General features: G+C 41.1%; 1 protein-coding gene and 1 long non-coding RNA gene across 2 annotated transcripts in view; one reads left to right on the top strand and one right to left on the bottom strand.

Moving 5' to 3' along the window:
• The window catches only part of LOC136422029 (uncharacterized), a 23,796-nt gene extending 13,519 nt beyond the window's left edge, over positions 1–10,277 (bottom strand). The window contains exons 1-7 of the mRNA XM_066409645.1: positions 10,141–10,277; positions 7,472–8,674; positions 7,070–7,213; positions 6,219–6,698; positions 5,862–5,969; positions 5,327–5,530; positions 1,423–4,926 (exon numbers count right to left, since the gene is read on the bottom strand). Of these exons, the coding sequence (XP_066265742.1) occupies positions 2,990–4,926; positions 5,327–5,530; positions 5,862–5,969; positions 6,219–6,698; positions 7,070–7,213; positions 7,472–8,674; positions 10,141–10,144 (4,080 nt within the window). The 5' untranslated portion in view covers positions 10,145–10,277 and the 3' untranslated portion in view covers positions 1,423–2,989. The remainder of the gene's footprint in view (positions 1–1,422; positions 4,927–5,326; positions 5,531–5,861; positions 5,970–6,218; positions 6,699–7,069; positions 7,214–7,471; positions 8,675–10,140) is intronic.
• On the top strand, positions 7,699–13,182 carry LOC136422032 (uncharacterized). Its single transcript, XR_010753564.1, has 2 exons — positions 7,699–7,796; positions 12,559–13,182. It is a non-coding gene; the product is annotated as an uncharacterized lncRNA (long non-coding RNA).
• Positions 13,183–14,418: the final 1,236 nt, after the last annotated feature.

Raw genomic sequence — 14,418 nt, forward strand, 5'->3', positions numbered from 1 at the left:
TCTGATGGAGCAAAGAAAACAAACTTGTGGAAACATCTGCTTGTGAAATGAATTTTGAAAATAAATGCCATTCTTCCAAGGTATGTGTGTGCTACTCTCAAACCATGTATGTCTCACAGCTGTTAAACATTTTAGCAGTGTCCATCTTTATTTTGGAACTAATAAGTTCTTCTACCACCTCCATCTATTTTTTGTTTAACCAGTTTTGTCCCACCCTCTCCAGATGGACTCGTCTGGTGACCTTTGACATTTCTTCCTGGGCGCGAAGATGGAACTTTGAAACCAGCGTTCTTCAGCTTCAGACTGTTTAGTTAATGGCAAAACATGACCAGAGGGGCTTCGCAATGTTCTGTCTTCCTCCAAGAGCCTCTACAGATATGTGAGTGTTTCAGTTTTGTTCCCATCTACATGTGTTACAGACCAGTTGATTTGGGGGGCATGTAACTACTTCCGACCACAGTCACAGGACAGGGAGGCTGGGCAACAGGAAGGTTTCAGGCAGAGGGAAGTCAGACTTGAGATTTTTGTTTGACCTTTTCCTCAACTTTTTTTGGGGCACGTAACTTTAACTTCTGACCACAGTGAACAGGGAGGCTGGGCAACAGGAAGGTTTCAGGCAGAGGGAAGTCAGACTTTTGTCAGACTTGAGATTTTTGTCTGATGTTTTCTCACTACTTTTATACTGGCCATAACACAACTATCAGGCCATCTCAAATTCAATTTACCTTTAATAGATTTTAGACTTAAGATTGAAAATTTATCATATTCTGATGTGCATTCCCAGGTCAGGTCACTTGGGGGGTCAACATAGGCTAGCTTTCCAGTCCTGCTTACCTGGAAGATAAGTTAATAATGTCCATAAAGGTAATCTTCTGATTCCTTTGTGACAACTGTCTCCTTGTGTAACATTAATTTGCCAAAAATGCTTCAATGAGTTTTTGGACACAAGTCACACAACATTCTCTGACTGTCTCAAAATTGTATACGAGTAGATAAATGATATTCTTGTGAAACCTAAAGAAAATTTCCCTGGCCAACATTTTGATAACTCCTTGGCTACATTCCTACAGGCCTAAATGGACTCTACTTCTCCTTGCCATGACAAAATGGCATTGTAGCAAAGAAGTGGTCTCAAATATGACTGAGTCTATATGCCCCTTTGCCTCTATTCATGACTAATGTAGATTTTTTAACTCAGATTGAGCCTCCTTGATGCACCATGTCACAAGAATATCATTCAAATTCCTATGACCTATCAACCTGTTAAAACTATTCACAGATTGTAAGAGTAGTTGACAACATTTTGATTGAAACCACACAGCCTTGTACATGTGCTGCTGTCTCCTGTGTTACACACATGTAGACTGCCATGTGACAATTTACTGCACAGGGACTGCTAAGTGTTCCTTTTTTTCACAACACCTTGTCTGTGTTTGTTTGTTTGATGTAGATACATTGTAAAGATACAGTAAAATATGACTTAGTACAATGTAGATACTGTGAGATATTATGTCATACCTGGGCCATGAAAACTTTTGGTACCGGTGTTCCAGGCTGGATAATAACTTGGGTTATCACATGGGCTTCTACTTTTATCACACAGGCTTCAGTCAAATGATTTGAACGCAATCTACATGCGCCAGTTGCGCCGCTGTGGAAAATTTGATAACGGACTTGGACGGTGTTACACTTTTTTGTTCGAGGACACAAAATTCTCTCAACTTTTGGTGCATTTTGCATTGAAATGTGAGTTTTCTTGGGAGGGTATGACATAACTAAAATACAACAAGGAGAATTCCGCATCACACTTGGTCCCAGCCCTCCTGCGGGTCAGATCGCACTATGGCCTACAGGCGGTCAGGCTGGTACCTCGGTTGATACGGAATACACCATGTTGTACCGGTATTCTATATTTGTACATAATGTGCAACAATCTTTTTGTTGGGATTGAATAATAATGTACATTTATGAATAGCTACTGTCATATTTATTAAGCTTGGAGGGTACTCATATCTCAAGCTTCTACAACTTTTCAAGGGGATATAGGAGGCAGTATTTCAATGCTGTGAGGGTCAGACTCTACAATCAATCATCTGCGGACATCAAATGCTGATACATGATGGCTGTGGACACCATAAGGTAAGTAACTATGGAATGGTCTGAGACTGAACTGTTCAAGAGGATCTAGTGAAGTATTTACTGGAAATTGATCTTTCAGAGGATTATCCTTCATTTTTGCCTTTGTTTTTTTTCTTTTCACCACTAATGCTGGTTTCTCTCCTTAGTGCTGAAGTGCCATCAGCCTTTGAAATATGCATGCATTTGACCAGGATAAATTTCCCAGTACAGTGAAGCAGAGTTACATGTAAGTAGGTACTATAACGTCCATTCTTAAGCTATCTCTGGCCTAGATGATTTCAAATGTCTTGATTTTATAATTGTTTACCTTTGTTTACGTCTTACTGGTAGTTGCAATTTTCCTTATTGGCATTTATCATTCAGTATATCCAGTTTGCTCCATGTATTATCCATCTGTGCTGTTATTTGTTTGTTCTCACATTATCTTGGTTTATCTTCCAGGCCCTCCAATAACAGTCTAAAGCTACATTAGATTCTGTGGTCTCCATGCCTTCAAAAGCCAGTTCAAGCCATTGGTAAGTACATTCATATTGTGTTACACTTAAAAGGTTTGATTTCTGTTACATGTATCAATTATGACAAAGAAATATACTAGTAATTACCAAACTTTATTTTGGGGTTTGACATTTTTATCTGCACTGTTTTCAATCTCCAGTAGAGGTATGTTCAGCTGCATGTAATGCATACTCTGAGGACAATGTATATAAAAACACAATATTACATTATATACACTGTATACATGTAATATACATAATTACAATGTCATGTATGTCTTATGTAAATGTGCATGTGGGATAGAATTGACAAGTGCTCAACAACATTTATCCTTTATAATATTTAATTCCCTGCATCATTGTAGTTCAGCCAGCCTCTTAGCAATGTCCTCCTGTTCCTGTTTGTCACCTGTCTCCATGGCGATGGTTATTGCTGATTGATAGTGAGATCTGGCCAGGTCCAGTTTACCCAGTGTCTGGTAGGAAGCAGCTATGTTTTGATGTGCTGTTATCTGTGCAGTCTTGTCTCCACTTTCTTGTCTCAACTTCAGGTGCTTCTGATTCCACTCCAGAGCTGTCTCATACTCCCCCATCTCATAATGTGCCCTTCCCAGTCTGTTGTAAGCCTGTCCCTCCTCATGCCTGTCCATCAACTGCCTGGCTAGTGCAAGGTACTGTTCATAATACTGGGTGGCTGTATGTGGGGAGTGGAGTTGTTCCATGTGCATGTCACCCATCCTACAGTAAACCTCCATCTGTCCATGTTGATCCCCTGTCTGCTGTGCCATCTGTAAGGCTGTGTTGAAGTGGGATGTTGCCTGGTCCAGTTTACCCAGTAGCCTGTAGGTATTACCTACACAAATGTGTGCTGCAATCTGTTCTTTCTTGTCTCCATCATCTTGGCTCATCTTCAGGTCCTTCTGATACCACTCCAGAGCTGTCTCATACTCCCCCATCTCATAATGTGCTCTTCCCAGTCTGTTGTAAGCCACTCCCTCCTCATGCCTGTCCATCAACTGCCTAGCTAGTGCAAGGTACTGTTCATAATACTGGATGGCTGTATGTGGGGAGTGGAGTTGTTCCCTGTGCATCTCACCCTTCGTATAGTAAACCCCCATCTGTCCATGTTGATCCCCTGTCTGCTGTGCCATCTGTAAGGCTGTGTTGAAGTGGGATGTTGCCTGGTCCAGTTTACCCAGTCTCCTGTATGTATTACCTACATTAGTGTGTGCTGTAATCTGTTCTTTTTTGTCTCCATCATCTTGTCTCATCTTCAGGTACTTCTGAAACCACTCCAGAGCTGTTTCATATTCCCCCATCACATTATGTGCCACTCCCAGTCTGTTGTAAGCCACTCCCTCCTCATGCCTGTCTATCAACTGCCTGGCTAGTGCAAGGCACTGTTCATAATACTGGATGGCTGTATGTGGGGAGTGGAGTTGTTCCCTGTGCATCTCACCCATCCAAACGTAAACCTTCATCTGTCCATGTTGATCCCCTGTCTGCTGTGCCATCTGTAAGGCTGTGTTGAAGTGGGATGTTGCTTGGTCCAGTTTACCCAGTAGCCTGTATGTATTACCTACATTAATGTGTGCTGTAATCTGTTCTTTCTTGTCTCCATCATCTTGTCTCATCTTCAGGGTCTTCTGACTCCACTCCAGAGCTGCCTCATTATCCTGCATTTCCCCACAAGCATGTCCCAGTCTGTTGTAAGCCTGCCTCTCCCTGTCCTTCCTCCCCAACTCCTTAGCTATTTCCAACATCACAGCATAATAACCATGAGAGACCTTTGGTTCATGTAGCTGTTCTCTGTGTAAATCAGCCAGCTTACAGTAAATGTCCATCTGTTCAGTCTTGTTTCCTGTCTCCATGGCAACAGCCAAGGCTGACTCATAGTTAGTTTTTGCATCTGACACTTGACCTGACAGTGCTAATGATGAGGCCAGGTTTTTGTAAGCTACACAAATGTCACTTTCATTTTTAGTTTCTACTCTATAGATAGCCAGAGCTCTCTCATGGTTCCTAAAGGCTTCCTTTTGCAGACCTAAGATGTCACATGTCAGACCCAGTCTGCTGTAGGCCTTGGCTTGTTTTGTGTCTTCTGACAGTGTCTGAGAACACTCTAATATGTTCTGATAATACTGCAGAGCTGACTGTAAGTTGTGTAGTTTTGTCCTGTAGAGATCCCCTATCTGACAGTACAGGTCAAACTGCTGTGCCTTGTCTTCCATCACTGCAGGTGTGTTCAGTTCAGCTAGGAGGCTCTCCAGTTTTCCCTGTGTTTCAGGCACACCTGGATATTGGAAAGGCAAGTAGATTTGAAGTTCAATATTATTCTAACTTATTTGGTTATACAAGTATTTTAAAATACCTTAGTTGACAGTTAAAGATTGAAGTACATTATAATGTAAAATTATTCTTTGAAATGATACATTTTGTACAGGACTCTAGTCTTACCAGCTACATTCATTTGTCATAATTTCTGATCCCCGTTGCACAGCTTCAGTTTTCACAGCAAGAAAAAAGACATGTTGGAAACAGATAGAAGCACAAATACATGTCTGTGCCCATAATGAAATTGCCAAGGAGTGTTTCTTTTCAGTCTAGACAATGCAGTTGACAGTCCTCTTGCCACCCTATCATTTAGATTGAGGAAATCAGAATAGGGTCTGTTACAGTATCATTCACTGTACCTGTAAGTGAGTCAGGTCTGCTGGGTCCTGATCTTGGAGTGCGGGATTTATAACCAGAATCTGATGACTTAGAACCGATGGAGAAAGTTCTCTTCCTGGGTTGTCCCATCAGTTGTTCCAGTTCCCTGATGTCCAGTGAGACCAGTTCTGAGGTCTCTAGTGGCACATCTGTGTCATCAGGTGATTCTGGAGTCTGTTGATCATCTGTGGATTTATGGCAATGATTTATTATTGTACATGATCATTAACACATTAACATAAAAATACAGTAAAATAGTTTATAGCTCTTCAACCTGTCTCAAATACAGTATAAGGTACCTGGGCTATGCCTTTTTTATAATCTATCTTGTAGACAATGTTGTGCTCTGTGGTCTATGGATTACATGAACATGTAACAGACAATAAGTAACATTTAGCTTAAATTGTTCAATTAGCACATTCAGTAGGAGTACATTGTAGAACTGAATCTAAACATTGATCTGGGCTTATTGGTGAGGCTTTGTGCAATTCTTACAGACAAGCACATATTTTGTACCTGCTTTTTTCAGTTTGTCAAGATGAAGAACATCCAGCACATCCCTGGTGGTGTGGGTGTGTGGTTGGTAAAGGGGGAACTCCTGAGGTAGTCTTGGTATGGATTGGCCTTTGAAGAGCAAGCGTAGACAATTTAGCAATTTTAATATTTCTTTGAGTGTCAAGAGAACAAAGCAGCAAGGTATCTATATTGCTCGGTTGCTTTGTATGTGATAGTATCATGTTAACTCAGATTAAAAATGATTATAGATTTTGAAAACATTTGGATTCATCCCAAAGAAAGCAATCAATGAATGACTGTGGAAGCATGGTGATATAAGGGATGTGAAAAAGATTGAAGTTTTGAATATGAAGTTACCTTCTGCATCAGTTGAGGTGAGTAGGTAGACCAGGGCCTTCCTGAAGTCCTCTATGTTGATGGTTGTCTTCACAGAGATGCTCTCAGCACAGAGTTGTTGTAGGGTTTCTTTACTTATCAAGCTACTGACCAGCAGGTCATTCAGTTTCCTACTTTTGTACATGAACCAGAGTTCACCAAGCCCAGACATGTCTGTACATTGCAGGTAGAAGACAAAGCTGCCCACCCCTACACCATGCACTATAATGCCTTTAAATTCCTCCAGTTTCTTAACTGCTTTCACAACTTTCAGCAGATCTGATATATTTTTTATTTTGGGCATTACCCTTTCCAGCATATGAGGAGTCTCCACTGCAGTTACATTAATTGTGCAAAGTGTCTCTTTCGCTGAAGCATAGTTGATCATGTCATCTGGGTCCTGGACAGTTGGCCACACCTGTGCCAGTATGTCCACCACAACAGGGAGTATGGGGGGTCCTCCTGGATATAGAATAGAAAATTGGCATTACATCAAAGTTTTTTGGAAAATAAACTACTAAACAGCATACCACCATTGGCTCCCATAATTAAGCAAGGCAACATAGAATAGCAGAAAATTGAGACCCGGAATAAGATAACCCTTTGACCTTCTGGGACCTTAGACCTACCAGTGTGTCGTGCAACTAATTCCTGTCACTTTGTGGTAAGACATGCCTGACATATGGAAACTCCTATAAATGTGGAAACACAGACAGATCTATGCACACCAAAAACAATACTGCCATACATGGAGGTGAGGACACAACATAACCACAATCATTAAACAATCATTAAACATCTTGTCCAAACTTTTTCCCCACACATACACCTACCTCCTGATGGAGGTAAACTTCCATACAACAGTGATGCTCCATGTCCAGGTGTGAAATCCGTATCAGGATCTGACTTTTCACCTTTGCCTCTCTTTGTAGAATCTGCACCATCTTTGGCTAGAGCAGTCTGTTGTGTGTCATTACCTGAAGATGGGAGTGTAGAAATAAACAATGCAGGGATCTGTTCCAGCATTGGCTTTGAGCATCAACCCAACTGCATCTGTCATAAATTTTGATTACATGAATGTCACAGTATGTATACATGTATGCCAGGCTTTGGAGATAGTGAAACAGTTGAATAGAGAGTCTAATAATACCACAAGACTCCACATTGACTCTCCTCTGGGCACTTGGTTTGAAAATATCGGCCTGACATAAAGTGAAAAAGGTAAGTTGATTTACCTATTTCTGTACAGGCTTTGCTGAACTGCAGATGGGACTCCTCCCAGTACTTTGTGGACAGAAGTTGCTGCTTGCATCTTGCTGCTGTTTTGAACTCAGTCCTGTTGTGTTTCAGAACCCTCTCAATGGCATCAGCCCAGCGTCTGACATTGGCACCTTCTTCACCCCCATCCACGCCAACAATTGAGTGATGCAGCTCATCTACATGTTCATGGATGAAGTCTGCTAGTCCAGATTTGCTGGACACAAGAACAGGAACACCAGCTGTGATGGCGTCCAGACCAACCAGTCCAAACGGTTCAGCACGAGAAGGCATCAGGACCAGGTGGGCCTGCATCATCTCTTTACAGATGTCCTTCTGTGTGCCATAAGGAAGGAGGGTTATCTGTAAGTTGGCTGACTTACAGTGCTCAAGGATTGCCTTGCTTGTTTTAAAGTCATCTTTGTCAACTCCTATGACACGATACTTGACTTTCATCTTGTCTGCAACAATGCTCAGGGCTTCAGTAGAAAGATCATATCCCCTCAGTTTCTCAGCACCCTCCACCCCACCAACGGACACGACCACCATTGTCTCTGTGTCCTTGTATTCAGCCTCAGCTTCTTCAAAGGTTTTGGAAGACCTTGGAACAAACTTGAAATGCTGAGGCCTCTTGCTGGCAGGAATGGCTCTGAACTGGTTCTCAAAGTGATCAAATATCTTGTTTCCAAGAGAGAAGACCACATCAGCATCTTGTGCATCTTCAAGGATGGAGTCTTCCTTCTTCCCAATGCCCATGGCCTCCTCATTTCCCTTGTAGTACTCGGTGTCCTCTGGTATGTCACTGGAGAAGAGGATGACCCTAGTATCTGGGTACCGTTCTTGTTTGATCCTTACTGCTGCCCTACTTGTGACACCAGCATGGCCCACAATACTCCCAATCTTTGGTGGAAGATGTGGGTATTTGACACGGTGGTCAAAGGTCAGCCAGTCAAGTGACGGATCAGTTCTAGGGTCACCTGGGTCAAGTTTAGGCAGTAACAGTTCCACTCCATCTTGTTGTGCATCCTGTTTGTCCTCTTCAGTTGCTTGTAAAACAGTACTGAACACAGGCATATCTGGTACATTTTCCTTGAGTATGTAACCTCCCAGCTTTGGATTTACGGAGATCTCTCTTTGAGATGCATTATACTCATCATGAACCAGCAATACAGCAAGCCTTTCTGTTATGAGGGAAAGTACAAGACTTGTTACTTGACACTACCAACTAAGAATGGACTGAAAACTGCGATTTTTGATTTAAAGAGGCTGGCCAATTGTTTAAAAAAATTTAAAGGGTCTTACAAGTGCTTCCCCTTGGGCACATTGTTTCTATGTAGATGCTAGGGGGCTGGCAGAGATTGAAAACCAAGTTCGCACCTAGGTGACAGAGGCATCACGCTGGGGGGCACAGGTATTCCCAGCCGCACAAGGGAGCAGCTTGTCACCTCCTGCCAGAGGTGCGAAAACTGTCTGGCTTTAAAAGAAGCTGACTTTCTATTGTTTTCTGTTGCAAAGTAAACACATCAGATTCCTTTCATATTCTTGCATAATCAGGTTGGAAGTGAACAAAAGAAGGGCTTTAGTCAGCTCCTGTAAACGCCCGATAACAATAAGGCAAGACCGTTTGAGAACCATTCAATCAAAAATCGCAGTTTTCAGTCCATTCTGAGTTGGTAGTGTGACCAGATACATTTCAATTTGATATAGTTGACAATTCACACTACTAATTGACATAATGGTGCTGTCAATCAGGCTTGCCTGTTGTTCTTGGGTGGTTGAATGAAGATACTCTTTTGTTCACTTCTTGTCTGATTATGAATGAAACTGAATGGAATGTGATATGTTTACTTTGCAATAGAACACAATAAGAAAGTCAGCCCCTTGAACCCTGACTGTATTGAAGTGTAAAAACTGAGAGCTCCCTTGTGTGGCTGCGCATATCAATAATGAACATTTACACACACAGAGTTCGAAGACCTCATATCTCCATGAAATATATATATTCTGCAAATTATGCCCTCATTTGCATAATTTATATTCAACCATGTTTACCGTCACATAAGTTCCAATTGCCTCTAATATGAAATTCCAGGTATATACCAATGTGGAATTACAGAATTTTCTAATTGATTATGCAGATTAGGTCTTCATTTGCATAACCTTTATCCGGACACACACACAAACATGCACGCACACACCACACACACACACAGACACGCTTAAAACAATATCTCAATTTTTCTCATTGATAATGTAAATAAGGTCCTCATTTGCATGAATTATATCAGTCAATTATATACCTTGCTCACCTTGTGACCAGATTCTGTATTATTGTCTGTCACGTTTTGTGTATATGCTATGTTTTTGTTTGTATAATTTGTAAATCAACCTTGACCTTCGCCTTCACAACACCTACCTACGTGCGAAATATCATCGTAATACATGCAGAGGTTCTTGAGTTATCATAACTACAAAAGTCTGGAAACACAGACACACCCAAAACAGTATCTCCATTTTTCATTGATATAACAATATCTCCTTTTTTCACGGAGCTAGATATCTATGATAAATATTTGGAAACAAAAACACACGCATATATACAGACACATCAGAAACAATACCTAGGTAGTAACAAACTCTATCTTACCCATGTTTGTCTTGGTGCATTATTTGCGGGTACCGGTATTTATGCTGCCTTGATGCTTACTGCTGGAGAGAAAATGAGGTGTATGAGTAAGACAACAATAGCCAACTTACATATCATTTGGCCATGATACACAAAAGACTTCTTTTTTATAAAGTTATGTAAGTCTATGAAGAGTTTTGTCGACAAAATACCAAGAGACAATGGTTATGAAATCGATTTTAGGAAAAAATATAGTGTTATATATGTGACCATGATACACAGTTAGTAGTAAAACGTTTTTCATCAAAGTTTAGTGGGAGTTTGGTCGACTAAATACAAAGACAAGTCCTCAGATGGTCATGAAATCAATTTGAGGACAAAAAATATAATGTGCTAAGATTAACTAATGCTTATGATTTGTGCGAATTTTATAGTAGTACTATAAGCCCCGCTTCTTGCGAGATCTACAATATCTGGTTTTCCAGGCTTGTTGCTTTATTCAGAAGAATAACCTGAAGACAATAAACTTTCATCCCACAACCTTTATATCGACATTATAGTGCGTCATTTGTGGGTTTTCACGCCGCCTCTCTGGCGAGAAAAATGAAATAAAAGAGGTCATGAGTAAGAAGACAAAAGTGTATATCTAAGTATTATATATGTTGCAGTGATACACAGCTACTGTAGTAAGATTTCTTTTTTCATGAAAGTCCGTAAGTTTAGGGGGAGTTTGCTCCAGAAAATACCAAAAAACAATTCTTCAGATGGTTCTGAGATCGATTTAAGAACAAAACTATAACAACAGGTGCTTCGAAATGCCAAAGTTCTGTGCGACTTTTGCCGCAGTGATTCTTTTCTGTACCCGGAAGTAAAGCACACTGTTTGATAGCGGTCCGGAAAGTTAACAACTTATAAGAAAGAAAGTTTGGCTTTAAAACTTTTTACGGAGAGTATGTTACATAGATAGCGACACAAGAAGTTTATGATGATAGTCTTTTATTTCATAATAGTCAAGAACCAAACTTACCCGTGTTAAACACATTAAAACTGTGTCCTTGTCCGAGGTTTCAACCTAACGGCTAGGTAACGGTAGCGTCTCTTGCTTAAGGTCAAAGTGCGCACACCTGTTACGGTCCTTCTTATTGGCCGATTTTCTCCTGCAAGTTTTCCTCTATCCGATGATTATCAGTTTCAAAATGTTTGTAAAATCATTGAAGGCAGGAATTATTCCTCTATACTTAATTTTACCAAACGTCATGCAAAACGTCAATCAGCAGACTTTCAACAGGTCGCACCAATCGTAGACCTCCTTACATAACACCTGTGCAGGATCAGGTACATCTGTACAATGGCGGTCTGTATTGGGACAACATTAGCGGGGCATACCACATAGAATCACCGGGGTGCCGAAGCTTCCCAACATTCTCTCTATCTGTCTTTAGGCATCAAGGGGGACTGGTATATCGAAGTCTTGGGCAAAGTTATCAGCAAAGGCTGCAATATTCGCAGTCATAGGCAAACGGTGTGTGTGTCGTAGATTCGTATTGCCGCCTTACCTTTAAAATGTTTTTCTATCACAGATCCATTTTCTCTTGTTTATCTATACACTGTCACTGTGCTTCATGCATGTCGGACGCGTCGACGGCAAAGCGCAAATGGACCCGGTTGTGTGCCTTTGACTAGCGTTTGTGTTTGTGTTTGTCATTGCGGCAATGTTTGATAGTAATTGATGGCTCCAGCTCAAGTTCCTAGCGATGTGTCTCTGAAATACAGTCTCATATTCAAATGGGAGAGAGAGCTAGGGATTGATTATTGTCCATCGATGTTCTGTTATATCATCATGTCAGGGTGGTCTTGTGGTTGAGGGTTGTTGACTTAGAAACTCAAGGTTCTGGGTTCTAATCTCTGGCAGGCCCCAGTGCTGTGCCATTGGGATAGGCACTTAACACCTCACTCCACTGAGGTGAAAATGAGTTAGAGACGTCCTCTCGTAAATTGGGGGTCCCGTGTTTGAGGAAAGCTACACCTCGAGCACGTTAAATAACTCACCGCACTTATCGAAAATAGTATAAATCTTTCCTGGTGAGTCAGTCCGGTCTTACGCAGCTTGTACCTACTTTACAAAACTGGTGTGTTATTTTCTAAAGGTGGTTTATCTGTAATGCAGAACTGACAAATGTCCAGTGAAATTAACAAAACAACGAGCGGTAGACAGCTTGGTAGGGAATAAACAAGCTTTTTGATATCACGATACAAATTTAGTAACAACAAAAAGCACAATATTATTCATAAAAGAACAATGGAGGTATGATCGACCGAAGTCAAATTTCCGAACTTTTTGTGCCGAGTACTAGTTTTGTTTTCATTTAGGATCTTTATATTGACGTGATATAGAAATTACCTTTCACATATTAACATTTCTCTGTCTTTCGTCAACAGATTTCCACGGGGAAGAAACCTTTCCGGCCGCCGACAGTGGCCGTATCCCGATCCCCAGGTCGAGAACCCGGAATACTCAGATGGGAAATGCTGCATTCTTCAAGAAGCCGCTAATAAAGGACTGTCAACGTTCTGTATAGTGTGTTACTGTCGGGAGACGGTCATGGAGGGTACGGCTACATGGTAAATCTTCGATGTGCCAAACTTGATTTAAGAAAAAAAAGGGTCCTGTAACAAACTATTCGTATGTTTATAACTGTCTCAAAAGATCCCCCTGCACGCAGATACATGGATGACATCCGGGGAAACGATACATATAAAAGACAAATTAATCTCTACAATAAGACAGCTTTTCTACTATACGGCGATCGCCGAGCGACCAGAATAGGATTTGTGTGACCCTTTATTTCATAACAATGATTTAATTTGAGGCACGATGGAAAAGTCTTATTCTAATGATAGTAAGACACAAACACTATTAAGAAATTTGTTGAGCGATCTATCAAATATTTTGTCTCTCATCGGTCGCATCCTCGTAACGGGGAGCAAAGAAAACGGATATTACTTCATATATTCATCATCCTTGTGTATTACTTTTGATAAAGAATAAAAGCGGTGTCATCTTATGCTGTCCTTGCTTTCATAGTGTGCATGTGCCGTGTACATGAAGTATATTCGAGATTCCCATGATATTTCTAGAACATTTCTTCCACATTCCTGCAGTAAGGGAAGGGTCAATTATCCGATCATTGGGGGCGGGGGCGGACACACACGACCTGCATGGCATCTTCAGGATCAAGACAACTACCAAATACCATCACAATCCAACTGTCGAACCTACTACCAATCACATTTGATCCTATGATCACTTCACGCGTCCGGAAGATGTTCTGAGCAATTAGGTCCTGAAGAAGACCAGCTGCAGAGGACTGGTCGAAAGCTCGGTGAGAAGTTGTTGTTTTTATACCTCGCAGCCAGGAACGTGCTTTCCATGATGCACTACGTCTTTTCGTCTGTTACAAACAGGTGATCTTTTGATAGTCAGTTTAAGTTGTTAGGCAGATTGTAAGCTCACAACGTTTTCAGTAAACCAGTCTATAAATATAACTGTTCAGTCTACACCTGTTACATCATTCTTGCGCCAAGTCGTTGATCATATAAGCGGATGAAAAGTCAAGGGAAATGTCAAAGTTGTCAAGAGTGGATTGTGCCTACATACACCCTCAGCCTAGCCTACTCGTTACGTGCAAGAGACATGAATATAGGTGACGCTTCGAAAGGCGGTCGAGTGTTACATGGGCTCCTCGCACAGCACCTGAAGATATTTCATTTTTATGTCAATTAGTACCTTACAAAGTCTGAAAGGTACTTCTAGATGCAGGTGTTTACGTCTGGACCTGTTTGAGAAAGGATTCACTGGTTTAATGGTTTGTATGTTTTAACAGTTTTACTAGTCGGGATGTTATACCCTAACAGAACCCAAACTGCAGTACCAATCCCGGCCGCGCCGGGAAAAGTAGAAAGGGGACCGTCAAATTGCCAAATTTCTGTCTATTCAGGAATGGGGAAATGCCCAGTGGCTCGCAAAGGGGTTTAAATTTTGAGGCTTTCTTGTCATTTTGTTTAGTCAACGCTGTACTCATCTAGCCAAAATTGTAAGTACTTGTGTCACCAATGACACTAAATCTCCTGAAGAACAGTTCCTGATTACAGGCAACCATCATAAGTGTTATTTAATGAAGACGTTTGTACAGGATACAAACAAACAAACCAGCATATAATATAGACATTAAGTAGACATTATCAGACACAAATCATGCAAATGAGGGCCCCATTTACATAGTTTATGAGGAAATCCTA

This window comes from Branchiostoma lanceolatum, chromosome 16, assembly GCF_035083965.1.
Source record: "Branchiostoma lanceolatum isolate klBraLanc5 chromosome 16, klBraLanc5.hap2, whole genome shotgun sequence".
In the NCBI taxonomy this organism is placed as follows: Eukaryota; Metazoa; Chordata; class Leptocardii; order Amphioxiformes; family Branchiostomatidae; genus Branchiostoma; species Branchiostoma lanceolatum.